Source organism: Ylistrum balloti, unplaced genomic scaffold (genome assembly GCF_031769215.1).
Source record: "Ylistrum balloti isolate Yb309-2 unplaced genomic scaffold, AGI_CSIRO_Ybal_v1 Utg370990, whole genome shotgun sequence".
In the NCBI taxonomy this organism is placed as follows: domain Eukaryota; kingdom Metazoa; phylum Mollusca; class Bivalvia; order Pectinida; family Pectinidae; genus Ylistrum; species Ylistrum balloti.
In genome coordinates, this window is record NW_026782554.1 from 36,709 (window position 1) to 52,243 (window position 15,535).

At 32.2% G+C, this 15,535-nt stretch overlaps 1 protein-coding gene across 1 annotated transcript in view; it reads left to right on the top strand.

Annotated features, from left to right (window-relative positions):
• Positions 1–15,535, top strand: part of LOC132559882 (intermembrane lipid transfer protein VPS13A-like) — a 118,758-nt gene that overhangs the window by 32,428 nt on the left and 70,795 nt on the right. Inside the window, exons 23-29 of the mRNA XM_060224512.1 lie at positions 973–1,035; positions 9,957–10,044; positions 11,254–11,371; positions 11,980–12,115; positions 13,129–13,222; positions 14,181–14,257; positions 14,448–14,604. Of these exons, the coding sequence (XP_060080495.1) occupies positions 973–1,035; positions 9,957–10,044; positions 11,254–11,371; positions 11,980–12,115; positions 13,129–13,222; positions 14,181–14,257; positions 14,448–14,604 (733 nt within the window). The remainder of the gene's footprint in view (positions 1–972; positions 1,036–9,956; positions 10,045–11,253; positions 11,372–11,979; positions 12,116–13,128; positions 13,223–14,180; positions 14,258–14,447; positions 14,605–15,535) is intronic.

The following is a 15,535-nucleotide window of genomic DNA, read 5'->3' on the forward strand; positions in this document are numbered from 1 at the left end:
AAGGGGATAAAAAGGATGGAGGTTTTATTGAAGCCTCAAGTTGATGCTGTTTTACCTCACAACAATTTAAAACATTCGCATACACAGGCATGAAGACATACACGGCATAGAAATAGATCAGAAAGGTTGTTATCATGTGTCACTTAAGGAAGTTAAATATGTGTTGTGTATGATAAATTTATAGATAGTTTGTTTGATTATTGGGGGGGGGGTGTAAGTTTTAGGTGTTTTGACTTATGTTCAATTTGAGTGTAAATCTGGTTTTGGTGATTTTGTTTAACTTGAATGTTTTATATAATTTTGTACAATTTGAGTCTAAATTCTGTTTAATAAATTAATCAGTTTTGATGGAAATTTAATTTTCATTGATTTTGAGAGTGTCCATAAATTCATAAAAACTGTTCAGTATTCCACTTAGTCATGATAAGTATAATTAGTGAAGTGAAGGAGTACTGTTTATCCATGGGAGAAAGTGCCTAAATCAAATATCCCAAAAAATTTGAGCCCCCAAAAAAGTGATTGTTTTGGGTATATGAAGAATGTTTGAATGTTAACATACATATATGTGTTGTGAGATAAGAATGAGTTAAAATGTTGTCTGGTGTTTAGTAAAGCTTCAATGTCCAGATTTTTATGTTTATTACTGTCTATGACCTTGTCTGACCTCATACATTGCCTGTGTCATGTTTTTGTGTTTATCACCGTCTATAACCTTGTCTGACCTCATATGTTGCCTGTGTTATGTTTTTGTGTTTATAACCTTGTTTGACCTCATACATTGCCTGTGTCATGTTTTTGTGTTTATAACCTTGTTTGACCTCATACATTGCCTGTGTCATGTTTGTGTGTTTATCACTGTCTGTGACCTTGTATGACCTCATACATACATTCCCCATGTTCAGATTTTTGTGTTTATCTCTAATTTTACCTTGTTTGCCCTGATGCATTGCTTGTGTCATGTTTTGCTTTAAGCATGAGTCAAAGTTCAGGGCGGCAGCCTTGAAAGCAGGACAGAGTCAGCCGAGAAGAAAACTGGTATTGTGTCACAGTGAATTTCATATTTATTCATACTCAGTTTCATTTTCCATTTCATTAATTACATTTTTTACTGCTGCTAGAATATTAAGGCCACCACCATATCATTGTTTGTAGCAAATCACGTTACCCAGTCTGTCATTTCATCATAATTTTGTTTCTGCTTATGAACTTTTTAGGAGAAACAGATGTGGAACAGAAATGCATTGTAGGTTCTAATTTGGTTATGGTCAATTCATTTGCTCCAGAATTGTACGGCCATTTAACTTAAAGAATTAAGATTTTTTTGTTTTGCACAAAAATGTAAGACCAATATTTGAGAGCCTTGCTGAACTGCAGTGGGAATTTTAAGAAAAGATCCTTGGGTAGATCTTCAATCGTTCTAACACAGCCATAATTTTCTGTATCCATCACCAGGTATATTGATTGTGAGGTTAAAGGTTATGTTGACTTTATGTATGATAAAGAAATGGAAAATGAAATACCTGACTATATGTTCATGCATGGGATTTTACAACTGGATGTCTCCACATCTTTGTAGATTGTTGTGTGTTTCATACTGATATATATAATTGTACTCTATATCTTCTCTGACTCTGTCTCTTCTTGTTTTTTGGTAAAATGTAGTCTTTTCTTTTTTTTTTTTTTTTTTTTTTTTTTTTTTTTTTTTTTTTTTTTTTTTTTTTTTTTTTTTTATTTTTGCACAATGTTTGTTTACAACTTTCTTTTTAACCGGAACATCCAAAATGATAAACTAAATGTAAATCTCAGCATATGATTGTTTACAAAACTTCATGGGATCTTTCACACATCTTTTAATATCAAATTTGAATATCAGTTATGGAAATAATGACTGTTCATTCAAATTTCATCTTTGGTATCAGTACTTACTGCTGTGTTTGATGTCATTTCCGTGGTGGTTGATATCTAATGTTCTCTCTCTGTAGGATTTATTGGGATTGTGTTTCATTTTCTATACCACTTTGTAATCTATATACATCTCTACCATATGGGAGAGTCGGTCAGCTCTCACATTGCCAACATGTAATTGTTGTAAAACTTCTTTAAAATATTGATGTAATCTTATTTCTTGATACATCAACAAAACCTGGTAGAGTGGATCAATATGTCATATCCGCTGAAAGGTCAAAGGGCAAAACAATGGATGTAAAGCCTGCAAAATAAATAAGTAAATGATTGATATGAAATAATTACCAAAACACACATAACTTCTGAAATGTCAAGAGCTGGTGTCTAGTACTGTTTGATCTTCATTATTTGTGTGTATATGAATATACAACAACATTCAAGTTGGTCATTAGATTTTTTCTGTATGTTTCCTCCCAGTTTGTTCTATGATATATCATATACATGTATATTATGTTTAAACTTTATAAAAAACTTGAGACTTTTTTTCTTGTGTCATTTGTTACTCATTAAAAGCAGTTGTTTATTATGATATAACTTTCATTAAACATATTTGTTTGAATTTAAATTTAAATGGTCAGAATAAGATAAAATTTTAAAAAAAATCTTAATGAAGATGTATTGAATATAATTGTTTGAATTTGATTATATGAACTGACTATACTGTAACTATGATATAGACAGGATCCTGTTTCACAGTCAGTAGCAGAGTCGGCCAAAATCTTATATTTTTAACATTTCAATAGTTATGCATCATTCTTTTACATATTGTTTAAAAATGAATATATACATTGTATGGAACATATATATTTGAAGACATTTAAATTCTATAGCAGTGTATGGTTGTGTTCTTCTATGTACAGTTAGTCAGGAGATAAGTATTAATATCACAAGTTCTATGTACAGTTACAGTCAGGAGATAAATATTAATATCACAAGTTCTATGTACAGTTACAGTCAGGAGATAAATATTAATATCACAAGTTCTATGTACAGTTACAGTCAGGAGATAAATATTAATATCACAAGTTCTATGTACAGTTAGTCAGGAGATAAGTATTAATATCACAAGTTCTATGTATAGTTACAGTCAGGAGATAAGTATTAATATCACAAGTTCTATGTACAGTTAGTCAGGAGATAAGTATTAATATCACAAGTTCTATGTACAGTTACAGTCAGGAGATAAATATTAATATCACAAGTTCTATTTACAGTTAGTCAGGAGATAAGTATTAATATCACAAGTTCTATGTACAGTTACAGTCAGGAGATAAATATTAATATCACAAGTTCTATGTACAGTTACAGTCAGGAGATAAATATTAATATCACAAGTTCTATGTACAGTTAGTCAGGAGAGAAGTATTAATATCACAAGTTCTATGTACAGTTAGTCAGGAGATAAGTATTAATATCACAAGTTCTATGTACAGTTACAGTCAGGAGATAAATATTAATATCACAAGTTCTATGTACAGTTACAGTCAGGAGATAAATATTAATATCACAAGTTCTATGTACAGTTAAAGTCAGGAGATAAGTATTAATATCACAAGTTCTATGTACAGTTAAAGTCAGGAGATAAGTATTAATATCACAAGTTCTGTCTACAGTTACAGTCAGGAGATAAGTATTAATATCACAAGTTCTATGAGTTAGAAATATTATTTATATCACAAGTTCTATGTACAGTTAGTCAGGAGATAAGTATTAATATCACAAGTTCTATGTACAGTTACAGTTAGGAGATAAGTATTAATATCACAAGTTCTATGTACAGTTAGTCAGGAGATAAGTATTAATATCACAAGTTCTATGTACAGTTAAAGTCAGGAGATAAGTATTAATATCACAAGTTCTATGTACAGTTAGTCAGGAGATAAGTATTAATATCACAAGTTCTATGTACAGTTAGTCAGGAGATAAGTATTTATATCACAAGTTCTATGTACAGTTAGTCAGGAGATAAGTATTAATATCACAAGTTCTATGTACAGTTAAAGTCAGGAGATAAGTATTAATATCACAAGTTCTATGTACAGTTAGTCAGGAGATAAGTATTAATATCACAAGTTCTATGTACAGTTAGTCAGGAGATAAGTATTAATATCACAAGTTCTGTCTAGGAGATGTATTAATATCACAGTTACAGTCAGTCAGGAGATAAGTATTAATATCACAAGTTCTATGTACAGTTAGTCAGGAGATAAGTATTTATATCACAAGTTCTATGTACAGTTATCAGGAGATAAGTATTTATATCACAAGTTCTATGTACAGTTAGTCAGGAGATAAGTATTAATATCACAAGTTCTATGTACAGTTAGTCAGGAGATAAGTATTAATATCACAAGTTCTATGTACAGTTAGTCAGGAGATAAGTATTAATATCACAAGTTCTATGTACAGTTAGTCAGGAGATAAGTATTTATATCACAAGTTCTGTCTACAGTTACAGTCAGGAGATAAGTATTAATATCACAAGTTCTGTCTACAGTTACAGTCAGGAGATAAGTATTTATATCACAAGTTCTATGTACAGTTAAAGTCAGGAGATAAGTATTAATATCACAAGTTCTATGTACAGTTAGTCAGGAGATAAGTATTAATATCACAAGTTCTATGTACAGTTAGTCAGGAGATAAGTATTTATATCACAAGTTCTGTCTACAGTTACAGTCAGGAGATAAGTATTAATATCACAAGTTCTGTCTACAGTTACAGTCAGGAGATAAGTATTAATATCACAAGTTCTGTCTACAGTTACAGTCAGGAGATAAGTATTTATATCACAAGTTCTATGTACAGTTACAGTCAGGAGATAAGTATTAATATCACAAGTTCTATGTACAGTTAGTCAGGAGATAAGTATTAATATCACAAGTTCTATGTACAGTTAGTCAGGAGATAAGTATTAATATCACAAGTTCTATGTACAGTTAGTCAGGAGATAAGTATTAATATCACAAGTTCTGTCTACAGTTAGTCAGGAGATAAGTATTAATATCACAAGTTCTGTCTACAGTTACAGTCAGGAGATAAGTATTAATATCACAAGTTCTATGTACAGTTAGTCAGGAGATAAGTATTTATATCACAAGTTCTATGTACAGTTAGTCAGGAGATAAGTATTTATATCACAAGTTCTATGTACAGTTAGTCAGGAGATAAGTATTAATATCACAAGTTCTTTGTACAGTTAGTCAGGAGATAAGTATTTATATCACAAGTTCTGTCTACAGTTACAGTCAGGAGATAAGTATTAATATCACAAGTTCTATGTACAGTTAGTCAGGAGATAAGTATTAATATCACAAGTTCTATGTATAGTTACAGTCAGGAGATAAGTATTAATATCACAAGTTCAATGTACAGTTAGTCAGGAGATAAGTATTAATATCACAAGTTCTATGTACAGTTAGTCAGGAGATAAGTATTAATATCACAAGTTCTATGTACAGTTAGTCAGGAGATAAGTATTAATATCACAAGTTCTATGTACAGTTAGTCAGGAGATAAGTATTAATATCACAAGTTCTGTCTACAGTTAGTCAGGAGATAAGTATTAATATCACAAGTTCTGTCTACAGTTACAGTCAGGAGATAAGTATTAATATCACAAGTTCTATGTACAGTTAGTCAGGAGATAAGTATTTATATCACAAGTTCTATGTACAGTTAGTCAGGAGATAAGTATTTATATCACAAGTTCTATGTACAGTTAGTCAGGAGATAAGTATTAATATCACAAGTTCTATGTACAGTTAGTCAGGAGATAAGTATTAATATCACAAGTTCAATGTACAGTTAGTCAGGAGATAAGTATTAATATCACAAGTTCTATGTACAGTTAGTCAGGAGATAAGTATTAATATCACAAGTTCTATGTATAGTTACAGTCAGGAGATAAGTATTAATATCACAAGTTCAATGTACAGTTAGTCAGGAGATAAGTATTAATATCACAAGTTCTATGTACAGTTAGTCAGGAGATAAGTATTAATATCACAAGTTCTATGTATAGTTACAGTCAGGAGATAAGTATTAATATCACAAGTTCAATGTACAGTTAGTCAGGAGATAAGTATTAATATCACAAGTTCTATGTACAGTTAGTCAGGAGATAAGTATTAATATCACAAGTTCTATGTATAGTTACAGTCAGGAGATAAATATTAATATCACAAGTTCTATGTACAGTTAGTCAGGAGATAAGTATTAATATCACAAGTTCTATGTACAGTTACAGTCAGGAGATAAGTATTAATATCACAAGTTCTATGTATAGTTACAGTCAGGAGATAAGTATTAATATCACAAGTTCTATGTACAGTTAGTCAGGAGATAAGTATTAATATCACAAGTTCTATGTATAGTTACAGTCAGGAGATAAATATTAATATCACAAGTTCTATGTACAGTTACAGTCAGGAGATAAGTATTAATATCACAAGTTCTGTCTACAGTTACAGTCAGGAGATAAGTATTAATATCACAAGTTCTATGTATAGTTACAGTCAGGAGATAAATATTAATATCACAAGTTCTATGTATAGTTAGTCAGGAGATAAGTATTAATATCACAAGTTCTATGTACAGTTACAGTCAGGAGATAAGTATTAATATCACAAGTTCTATGTACAGTTAGTCAGGAGATAAGTATTAATATCACAAGTTCTATGTACAGTTAGTCAGGAGATAAGTATTAATATCACAAGTTCTATGTACAGTTACAGTCAGGAGATAAGTATTAATATCACAAGTTCTATGTACAGTTAGTCAGGAGATAAGTATTAATATCACAAGTTCTATGTACAGTTACAGTCAGGAGATAAGTATTTATATCACAAGTTCTATGTACAGTTAGTCAGGAGATAAGTATTAATATCACAAGTTCTATGTACAGTTAGTCAGGAGATAAGTATTAATATCACAAGTTCTATGTACAGTTAGTCAGGAGATAAGTATTAATATCACAAGTTCTATGTACTGTTAGTCAGGAGATAAGTATTAATATCACAAGTTCTATGTACAGTTAGTCAGGAGATAAGTATTAATATCACAAGTTCTATGTACAGTTAGTCAGGAGAGAAATATTAATATCACAAGTTCTATGTACAGTTAGTCAGGAGATAAGTATTAATATCACAAGTTCTATGTACAGTTACAGTCAGGAGATAAGTATTAATATCACAAGTTCTATGTACAGTTAGTCAGGAGATAAGTATTAATATCACAAGTTCTATGTACAGTTACAGTCAGGATATAAATATTAATATCACAAGTTCTATGTACAGTTACAGTCAGGAGATAAATATTAATATCACAAGTTCTATGTATAGTTACAGTCAGGAGATAAATATTAATATCACAAGTTCTATGTACAGTTACAGTCAGGAGATAAGTATTAATATCACAAGTTCTATGTACAGTTAGTCAGGAGATAAGTATTAATATCACAAGTTCTATGTACAGTTAGTCAGGAGATAAGTATTAATATCACAAGTTCTATGTACAGTTAGTCAGGAGATAAGTATTAATATCACAAGTTCTATGTACAGTTACAGTCAGGAGATAAATATTAATATCACAAGTTCTATGTACAGTTAGTCAGGAGATAAGTATTAATATCACAAGTTCTATGTACAGTTACAGTCAGGAGATAAATATTAATATCACAAGTTCTATGTACAGTTACAGTCAGGAGATAAGTATTAATATCACAAGTTCTATGTACAGTTACAGTCAGGAGATAAATATTAATATCACAAGTTCTATGTACAGTTAGTCAGGAGATAAGTATTAATATCACAAGTTCTATGTACAGTTAGTCAGGAGATAAGTATTTATATCACAAGTTCTATGTACAGTTACAGTCAGGAGATAAATATTAATATCACAAGTTCTATGTACAGTTAAAGTCAGGAGATAAATATTAATATCACAAGTTCTATGTACAGTTAGTCAGGAGATAAATATTAATGTCACAAGTTCTATGTATAGTTAGTCAGGAGATAAATATTAATATCACAAGTTCTATGTACAGTTAGTCAGGAGATAAGTATTAATATCACAAGTTCTATGTACAGTTACTGTCAGGAGATAAATATTAATATCACAAGTTCTATGTACAGTTAGTCAGGAGATAAGTATTAATATCACAAGTTCTATGTACAGTTACAGTCAGGAGATAAATATTAATATCACAAGTTCTATGTACAGTTAGTCAGGAGATAAATATTAATATCACAAGTTCTATGTACAGTTACAGTCAGGAGATAAGTATTAATATCACAAGTTCTATGTACAGTTACAGTCAGGAGATAAATATTAATATCACAAGTTCTATGTACAGTTAGTCAGGAGATAAATATTAATATCACAAGTTCTATGTACAGTTACAGTCAGGAGATAAATATTAATATCACAAGTTCTATGTACAGTTACAGTCAGGAGATAAATATTAATATCACAAGTTCTATGTACAGTTAGTCAGGAGATAAATATTAATATCACAAGTTCTATGTACAGTTACAGTCAGGAGATAAGTATTAATATCACAAGTTCTGTCTACAGTTACAGTCAGGAGATAAATATTAATATCACAAGTTCTATGTACAGTTAGTCAGGAGATAAGTATTAATATCACAAGTTCTATGTACAGTTAGTCAGGAGATAAGTATTAATATCACAAGTTCTATGTACAGTTAGTCAGGAGATAAATATTAATATCACAAGTTCTATGTACAGTTACAGTCAGGAGATAAGTATTTATATCACAAGTTCTATGTACAGTTAGTCAGGAGATAAGTATTAATATCACAAGTTCTATGTACAGTTAGTCAGGAGATAAGTATTAATATCACAAGTTCTATGTACAGTTAGTCAGGAGATAAGTATTTATATCACAAGTTCTATGTACAGTTAGTCAGGAGATAAGTATTAATATCACAAGTTCTATGTACAGTTAGTCAGGAGATAAATATTAATATCACAAGTTCTATGTACAGTTAGTCAGGAGATAAATATTAATATCACAAGTTCTATGTACAGTTACAGTCAGGAGATAAGTATTAATATCACAAGTTCTATGTACAGTTACAGTCAGGAGATAAATATTAATATCACAAGTTCTATGTACAGTTACTGTCAGGAGATAAATATTAATATCACAAGTTCTATGTACAGTTACAGTCAGGAGATAAATATTAATATCACAAGTTCTATGTACAGTTAGTCAGGAGATAAATATTAATATCACAAGTTCTATGTACAGTTACAGTCAGGAGATAAGTATTAATATCACAAGTTCTATGTACAGTTAGTCAGGAGATAAGTATTAATATCACAAGTTCTATGTACAGTTAGTCAGGAGATAAGTATTAATATCACAAGTTCTGTCTACAGTTAGTCAGGAGATAAGTATTAATATCACAAGTTCTATGTACAGTTACAGTCAGGAGATAAGTATTAATATTACAAGTTCTATGTACAGCTACAGTCAGGAGATAAATATTAATATCACAAGTTCAGTGGAGTAAATCAATTCTTTTTCACACCTGAGAAACATATTTTAAATGACAGGAATAATTAACTTATGAGCTGTGGAGGGATGGAGCCAAGGTCGGGTGGAAATTTGTTTGTATTAAATTAGCTTATTTATAAGGTGTTTGGATACTTAAGGGTTATCAGGGTGATTAAAAACTAAAGTATATATGAAGAGGAAATTCACTCTATAGATATTTACCTTACAACGGAATTCTAGAATATTGTGATGTCAATCATTAACAGAGTCTGTCTGTTAAATTGTCTTCTGTAATATCATAGTAACAAAACAAAGTTATCGGTATATCAAGTTTTCTGTTTTAAGCCGTGTTTTGGTGGATTTACAAAACGAAAAACAGAGTTGTCATTTCAAGAATTTTTACGGTGAAATTTCCATTCTTTTATGACAAAATGGAGATAAAATGCTGTTTCTTTGTTGTCTGTAGGTGGACACCGTGGAAGAGATTATAAAGAGAGCATATGATAAATTCAACATCGAAATTGACAGAACACAGATCCTGTTTGTTAATGCAGGTAAGATAATGCTAGAGTTTGTTAATTGAGGTAAAGTTATGTAAGAATATGTTAACTGAGGTAAGGTTATGTAAGAGTATGTTAACTGAGGTAAGGTTATGTAAGAGTATGTTAACTGAGGTAAGGTTATGTAAGAATATGTTAACTGAGGTAAGGTTATGTTGGAGTATGTTAACTGAGGTAAGGTTATGTAAGAATATGTTAACTGAGGTAAGGTTATGTTGGAGTATGTTAACTGAGGTAAGGTTATGTCGGAGTATGTTAACTGAGGTAAGGTTATGTAAGAATATGTTAACTGAGGTAAGGTTATGTTGGAGTATGTTAACTGAGGTAAGGTTATGTAAGAATATGTTAACTGAGGTAAGGTTATGTTGGAGTATGTTAACTGAGGTAAGGTTATGTTGGAGTATGTTAACTGAGGTAAGGTTATGTTGGAGTATGTTAACTGAGGTAAGGTTATGTTGGAGTATGTTAACTGAGGTAAGGTTATGTAAGAATATGTTAACTGAGGTAAGGTTATGTAAGAATATGTTAACTGAGGTAAGGTTATGTAAGAATATGTTAACTGAGGTAAGGTTATGTTGGAGTATGTTAACTGAGGTAAGGTTATGTTGGAATATGTTAACTGAGGTAAGGTTATGTTGGAATATGTTAACTGAGGTAAGGTTATGTTGGAATATGTTAACTGAGGTAAGGTTATGTTGGAGTATGTTAACTGAGGTAAGGTTATGTAAGAATATGTTAACTGAGGTAAGGTTATGTAAGAATATGTTAACTGAGGTAAGGTTATGTTGGAATATGTTAACTGAGGTAAGGTTATGTTGGAGTATGTTAACTGAGGTAAGGTTATGTTGGAATATGTTAACTGAGGTAAGGTTATGTTGGAGTATGTTAACTGAGGTAAGGTTATGTTGGATTATGTTAACAGAGGTAAGGTTATGTTGGAGTATGTTAACTGAGGTAAGGTTATGTTGGAGTATGTTAACAGAGGTAAGGTTATGTTGGAGTATGTTAACAGCGGTAAGGATATGTTGGAGTATGTTAACAGAGGTAAGGTTATGTTGGAGTATGTTAACAGCGGTAAGGTTATGTTGGAGTATGTTAACAGCGGTAAGGATATGTTGGAGTATGTTAACAGAGGTAAGGTTATGTTGGAGTATGTTAACTGAGGTCATGATGTTGATCCTGGTTTTGATGTTGATGTTACAGGAGATGACTGGCAGGCTGTGAGGACATTTGCAGCGTCCCCACTACATGTGCTAGAGCCTATATCTCTAACAGTGTGTCTACAGAAGTGTATGTTTGACAAAGACTCCCGTATGGCCAAGTATGTCAAATATGGAGCTTATCGATAAAAAATATCATAAAATCTTTGTGTAATTATAGGTGGTTGTTTATCAGAGTGCGATCTGTAATCCAATAATTTGAAAAAATGTATAAAAAAAAAAAAAAAGATTATTTCTTAAGACTTTTCTTTCCCCATACGTAGGATGAAGGTAAACTTTTAGACTTAAAGATAACATATATCAATTTTAATTGCAGCAGTAGAACATAATGAGGGCTTCAGATCAAGATATTTTTTATTTTTAATATAAACTTTATTTGTTTTACAACAGTCACCAAAACAAGTTATTGCAACTTATATTAATCACTCTTGTTGACCTGCATGTGATCACATGAAGGGTCTTACTGTGGGAGGAAACTGGAGTACCCGGGGAAAAAACCCATGTGGTCAGTTAGGTGACGTCCCGCTCCCTTTTCACGTCTGTTAAAGGAAATAAGCCCTGGACGGCAGGTGGAAGGTTTGTGCCTTACCACTGCCCCAACTGACCACTGCCCCAGCTGACCACCCAGCATTTATTGATCTTTATTAACATCATTTATTTAACTTCAAATTTTAAAGATAAAAAAAGTCTGTTTTTAACACACAAACAGGATGAAAGTTTCTGGCGAGTTGAAGCTTCTGAGTCTGACAATATCAGATGCCCGGTTACAGGAGATTCTACAACTCGTAGACAGTATACCACTCCCTGAGTCAGCTCCCACACACGAGGAGGAAGATGTCTTCAAGGTACTCTTACACACTTACTTGAATTTGAAAACACTTGTTATAGATATCAGACAGGGGAGACAACTTATAACATGTTGGTAATATAGATATCAGTCAGGGGAGACAACTCGTAACATGTTGGTAAAATTTGATCACTGTTGTTCTGTGGATAATTGTTATCTATCAAAGAAATGTTTTTCCCACTGATTTCTGTAGTACCTGAATTTAGGTAGTAAATGGTATCTTGGACTAGGATTAAAAAATTCCTCAGATTTCTAAGTGTTTTCTTAGTGTTAAATTTATATATTTAACTGATATTTAATTATATTTTATTAGATGTTTACATTATATACTTTTTAGGGGCTACCTGTATTGTTAACTATAATGAGCCTGTTAGTAATGCACTCTCAGAAGGCCCATGCTAGGTGATAAAACCTGGGTATAGCCTTGCGGGTGAACTGTGAAAGAAGTTATAAACTAGTTTATAACCCAAATAACAGAAAATCAGCCCAAAGATATAAAAAATACTTGCCTTGAATTGATAAGGCCAAATCGATTGAAAGCAAGATGATAATCATCATGGTTGAAAGAGAGCCCCCAAGAAGATTTAGTAGATATTTAATTATATTTTTGGCACCATGTTAACTATAAACTAGATTTGGATTTCAGTCTTTTTAGATATATACCTAAGACGGTCTGAAGGTCATGAGTATATCTCTTAACAATAGTCTGTAGAAGTTCCATACTTCTCATTGATTTCCAACCGGAACAGAAAATTGGATTCTATTTTTATACTTAGTTATCATGGTTCCATCAAACTGGGATTTCTGACACTTTTTTTCCGAAATGAATGTATTTTCTTTGAATGACAGTTCACATCTGAAGGTCAAGGTCATCTGTACTTAAAATAAAATGTTAAAAAATTTAACTATTGAATTCAGTTTGAAGGCCTTTCTGAATACTTCAGTATCTTCTGTTTGTATTCCTAGAAAATACTGGTATAACAGAAGTGTTAATTATTGTATGTTTTACAGAGTGCTACAGACATCCCTGTGACAGACCTGAATTCTAACCAGTTAAGTCTGGCTGATGTAGCAGTTGTGGCTGTAGGGGACAAGGTAAGTGAGGGTCAAAGTCAGTTCTAAATATAGATTTTGTGAAGATTGTGTAACACAATGAGATAGATGTTGAAGTCAGTACTACAAATAGATTTTGTGAAGATTGTGTAACACAATGAGATAGGTGTTGAAGTCAGTAGATGTTTGAAAAATAAGACTCCATAGTCTCAGGTCAGATTTAAAAATTTACATGAAAGGTCAACTAGTGTCCATAAGGTCATCATTTCCTAAAGATTAAAGAGGTCACCATGCATCACAAGGGGTCAGTCATCACAGAGGTCACCTTATATCACAGGGGTCAGTGATCACAGGGGTCATAACATATCACAGGGGGGCAGTGATCACAGGGGTCATCACATATCACAAGGGGTCGGTGAACACAGGGGTCACCGGATATCACAGGAGGTCAGTGATCACAGGGGTCATCGGATATCACATAGGGTCATTGATCACAGGGGTCACCAGATATCACAGGCATCAGTGGTCACAGGGGGTCATTGATCACAGGGGGTCATTGATCATAGGGGTCATCACATATCACAGGCATCAGTGGTCACATGGGGTCATTGATCACAGGGGTCACCATTTATCACAGGGGGTCATTGATCACAGGGGTCACTGGATATCACATGGGGTCATTGATCACAGGGGTCACTGGATATCAAATGGGGTCATTGATCACAGGGGTCACTGGATATCACATGGGGTCATTGATCACAGGGGTCATCACATATCACAGGCATCAGTGATCACAGGGGGTCATTGATCACAGGGGGTCATTGATCACAGGGGTCATCACATATCACAAGGGGTCATTGATCACAGGGGGTCATTGATTACAGGGGTCATTGATCACAGGGGTCCATGTGATAACTTACCTTAATGCTATATGTTCACCGACTGACCACAGTTCAGTTCCTAATGTACAGAAAGTTACATGTGAAATTGTTGTCCTTGATTTTAGGAAGGACAGGAGGTAGAGCGGTCGATCTCGCAGGATCTTACCAACTACACAGACTTAGAATTTAAGTTTGAAGTGAAGAAGGTAAGTGTAACATAAGCTCGAAAGATATATTTTGAGTGGTAACCACTTGGTTAACTCAAATATATCTAATAAAAATAGGTTCCCAAAGAAATAATAAGATATTTCAGAATGGCAGTTACTAATTTGGTATGACCTTATCACTTTGTTCAACCTTGCCCTTCCATATTAACCTTGACCTTTGACATTCCAGGTGTGTGTGAACTTATTACAACATACAAATATGGAAGATGTACTTGTACTGAAGCTTGTTGTGGAGTCAGTTGGTACGCAACTGGCAATACGTACACATGACATGAATGTGGAGGCTTACATTGGTGGCATCTACCTGCAGTATTTAAAGGAGAAAGGTCAGTACGATAGACATTAGAAGGTCACTGAGGTACGTAAAATAGAGGACTTGATCTATTGTTGTTACGTAATATAATTTTGCTTATTAATTGTAGAATATTAATTTTCAGAATGTTTTAAAAAAAAATTAGCTGAAATATTTGTTCAGCATGTGATAATCCTGAAATACTTTAATTTCATCATGAATTTAATTAATTAATCATTTTCATGAGATTTTTTTGTCCTCCGACATGGCTTAGTTGATGCTAATGCATTATGGGAAAAGCAGAGCATTGTGGGTAATGGAAAGCATGGTGTGATCCAGACTAGTACATTAATTTTCATTTCTCAAGTTAAAGAAAAAAGAATTTTCTGCTATTTCTTTTCTGCTAAAACATTTTTATTTGCTTTTGTCATGTCTCTGTCATCATTCTGTTTTCATTCTATCGTATCTAGACAATAACAATTGATATGGTTTATATAACTGACTGAAAAAAAACTAGTGGCTTTCAGTAATATTTATTTATATAGGGTTTTTTTTTCCAAAATGACAAAAAACTTTTTAAAGAATCTTTTTTTTTCCCAATTAAATCTCCCAGACATTGGAGAGAAAACCTTTACCAGGAAGAAGAGTAAGAATACTGAGTAGTGTTTTATTGATGATTGAAGTTTCAATGTCTGTTTATAGCAAATAGGATTTTGTGCCCTTCGTTATGAATTTGCGTTTATTTCTTTATGATTTCGACCATTTTAGGAAAAATATTGGTATTGGTGAATGAAGAAATACAAGTGTAAATTACCCAAAAGAATTTAAGCTTTTAAAAATGAAAGAAAAAAAAATCAAATTTCAAAACTTTGAAATTTTTCTTTGAAACTTTAATCATGCATGTTTTTAGCATTTTGACACTTGATAACTGGTCTGTTATTTTCCTGACAAATATACCCACCAAG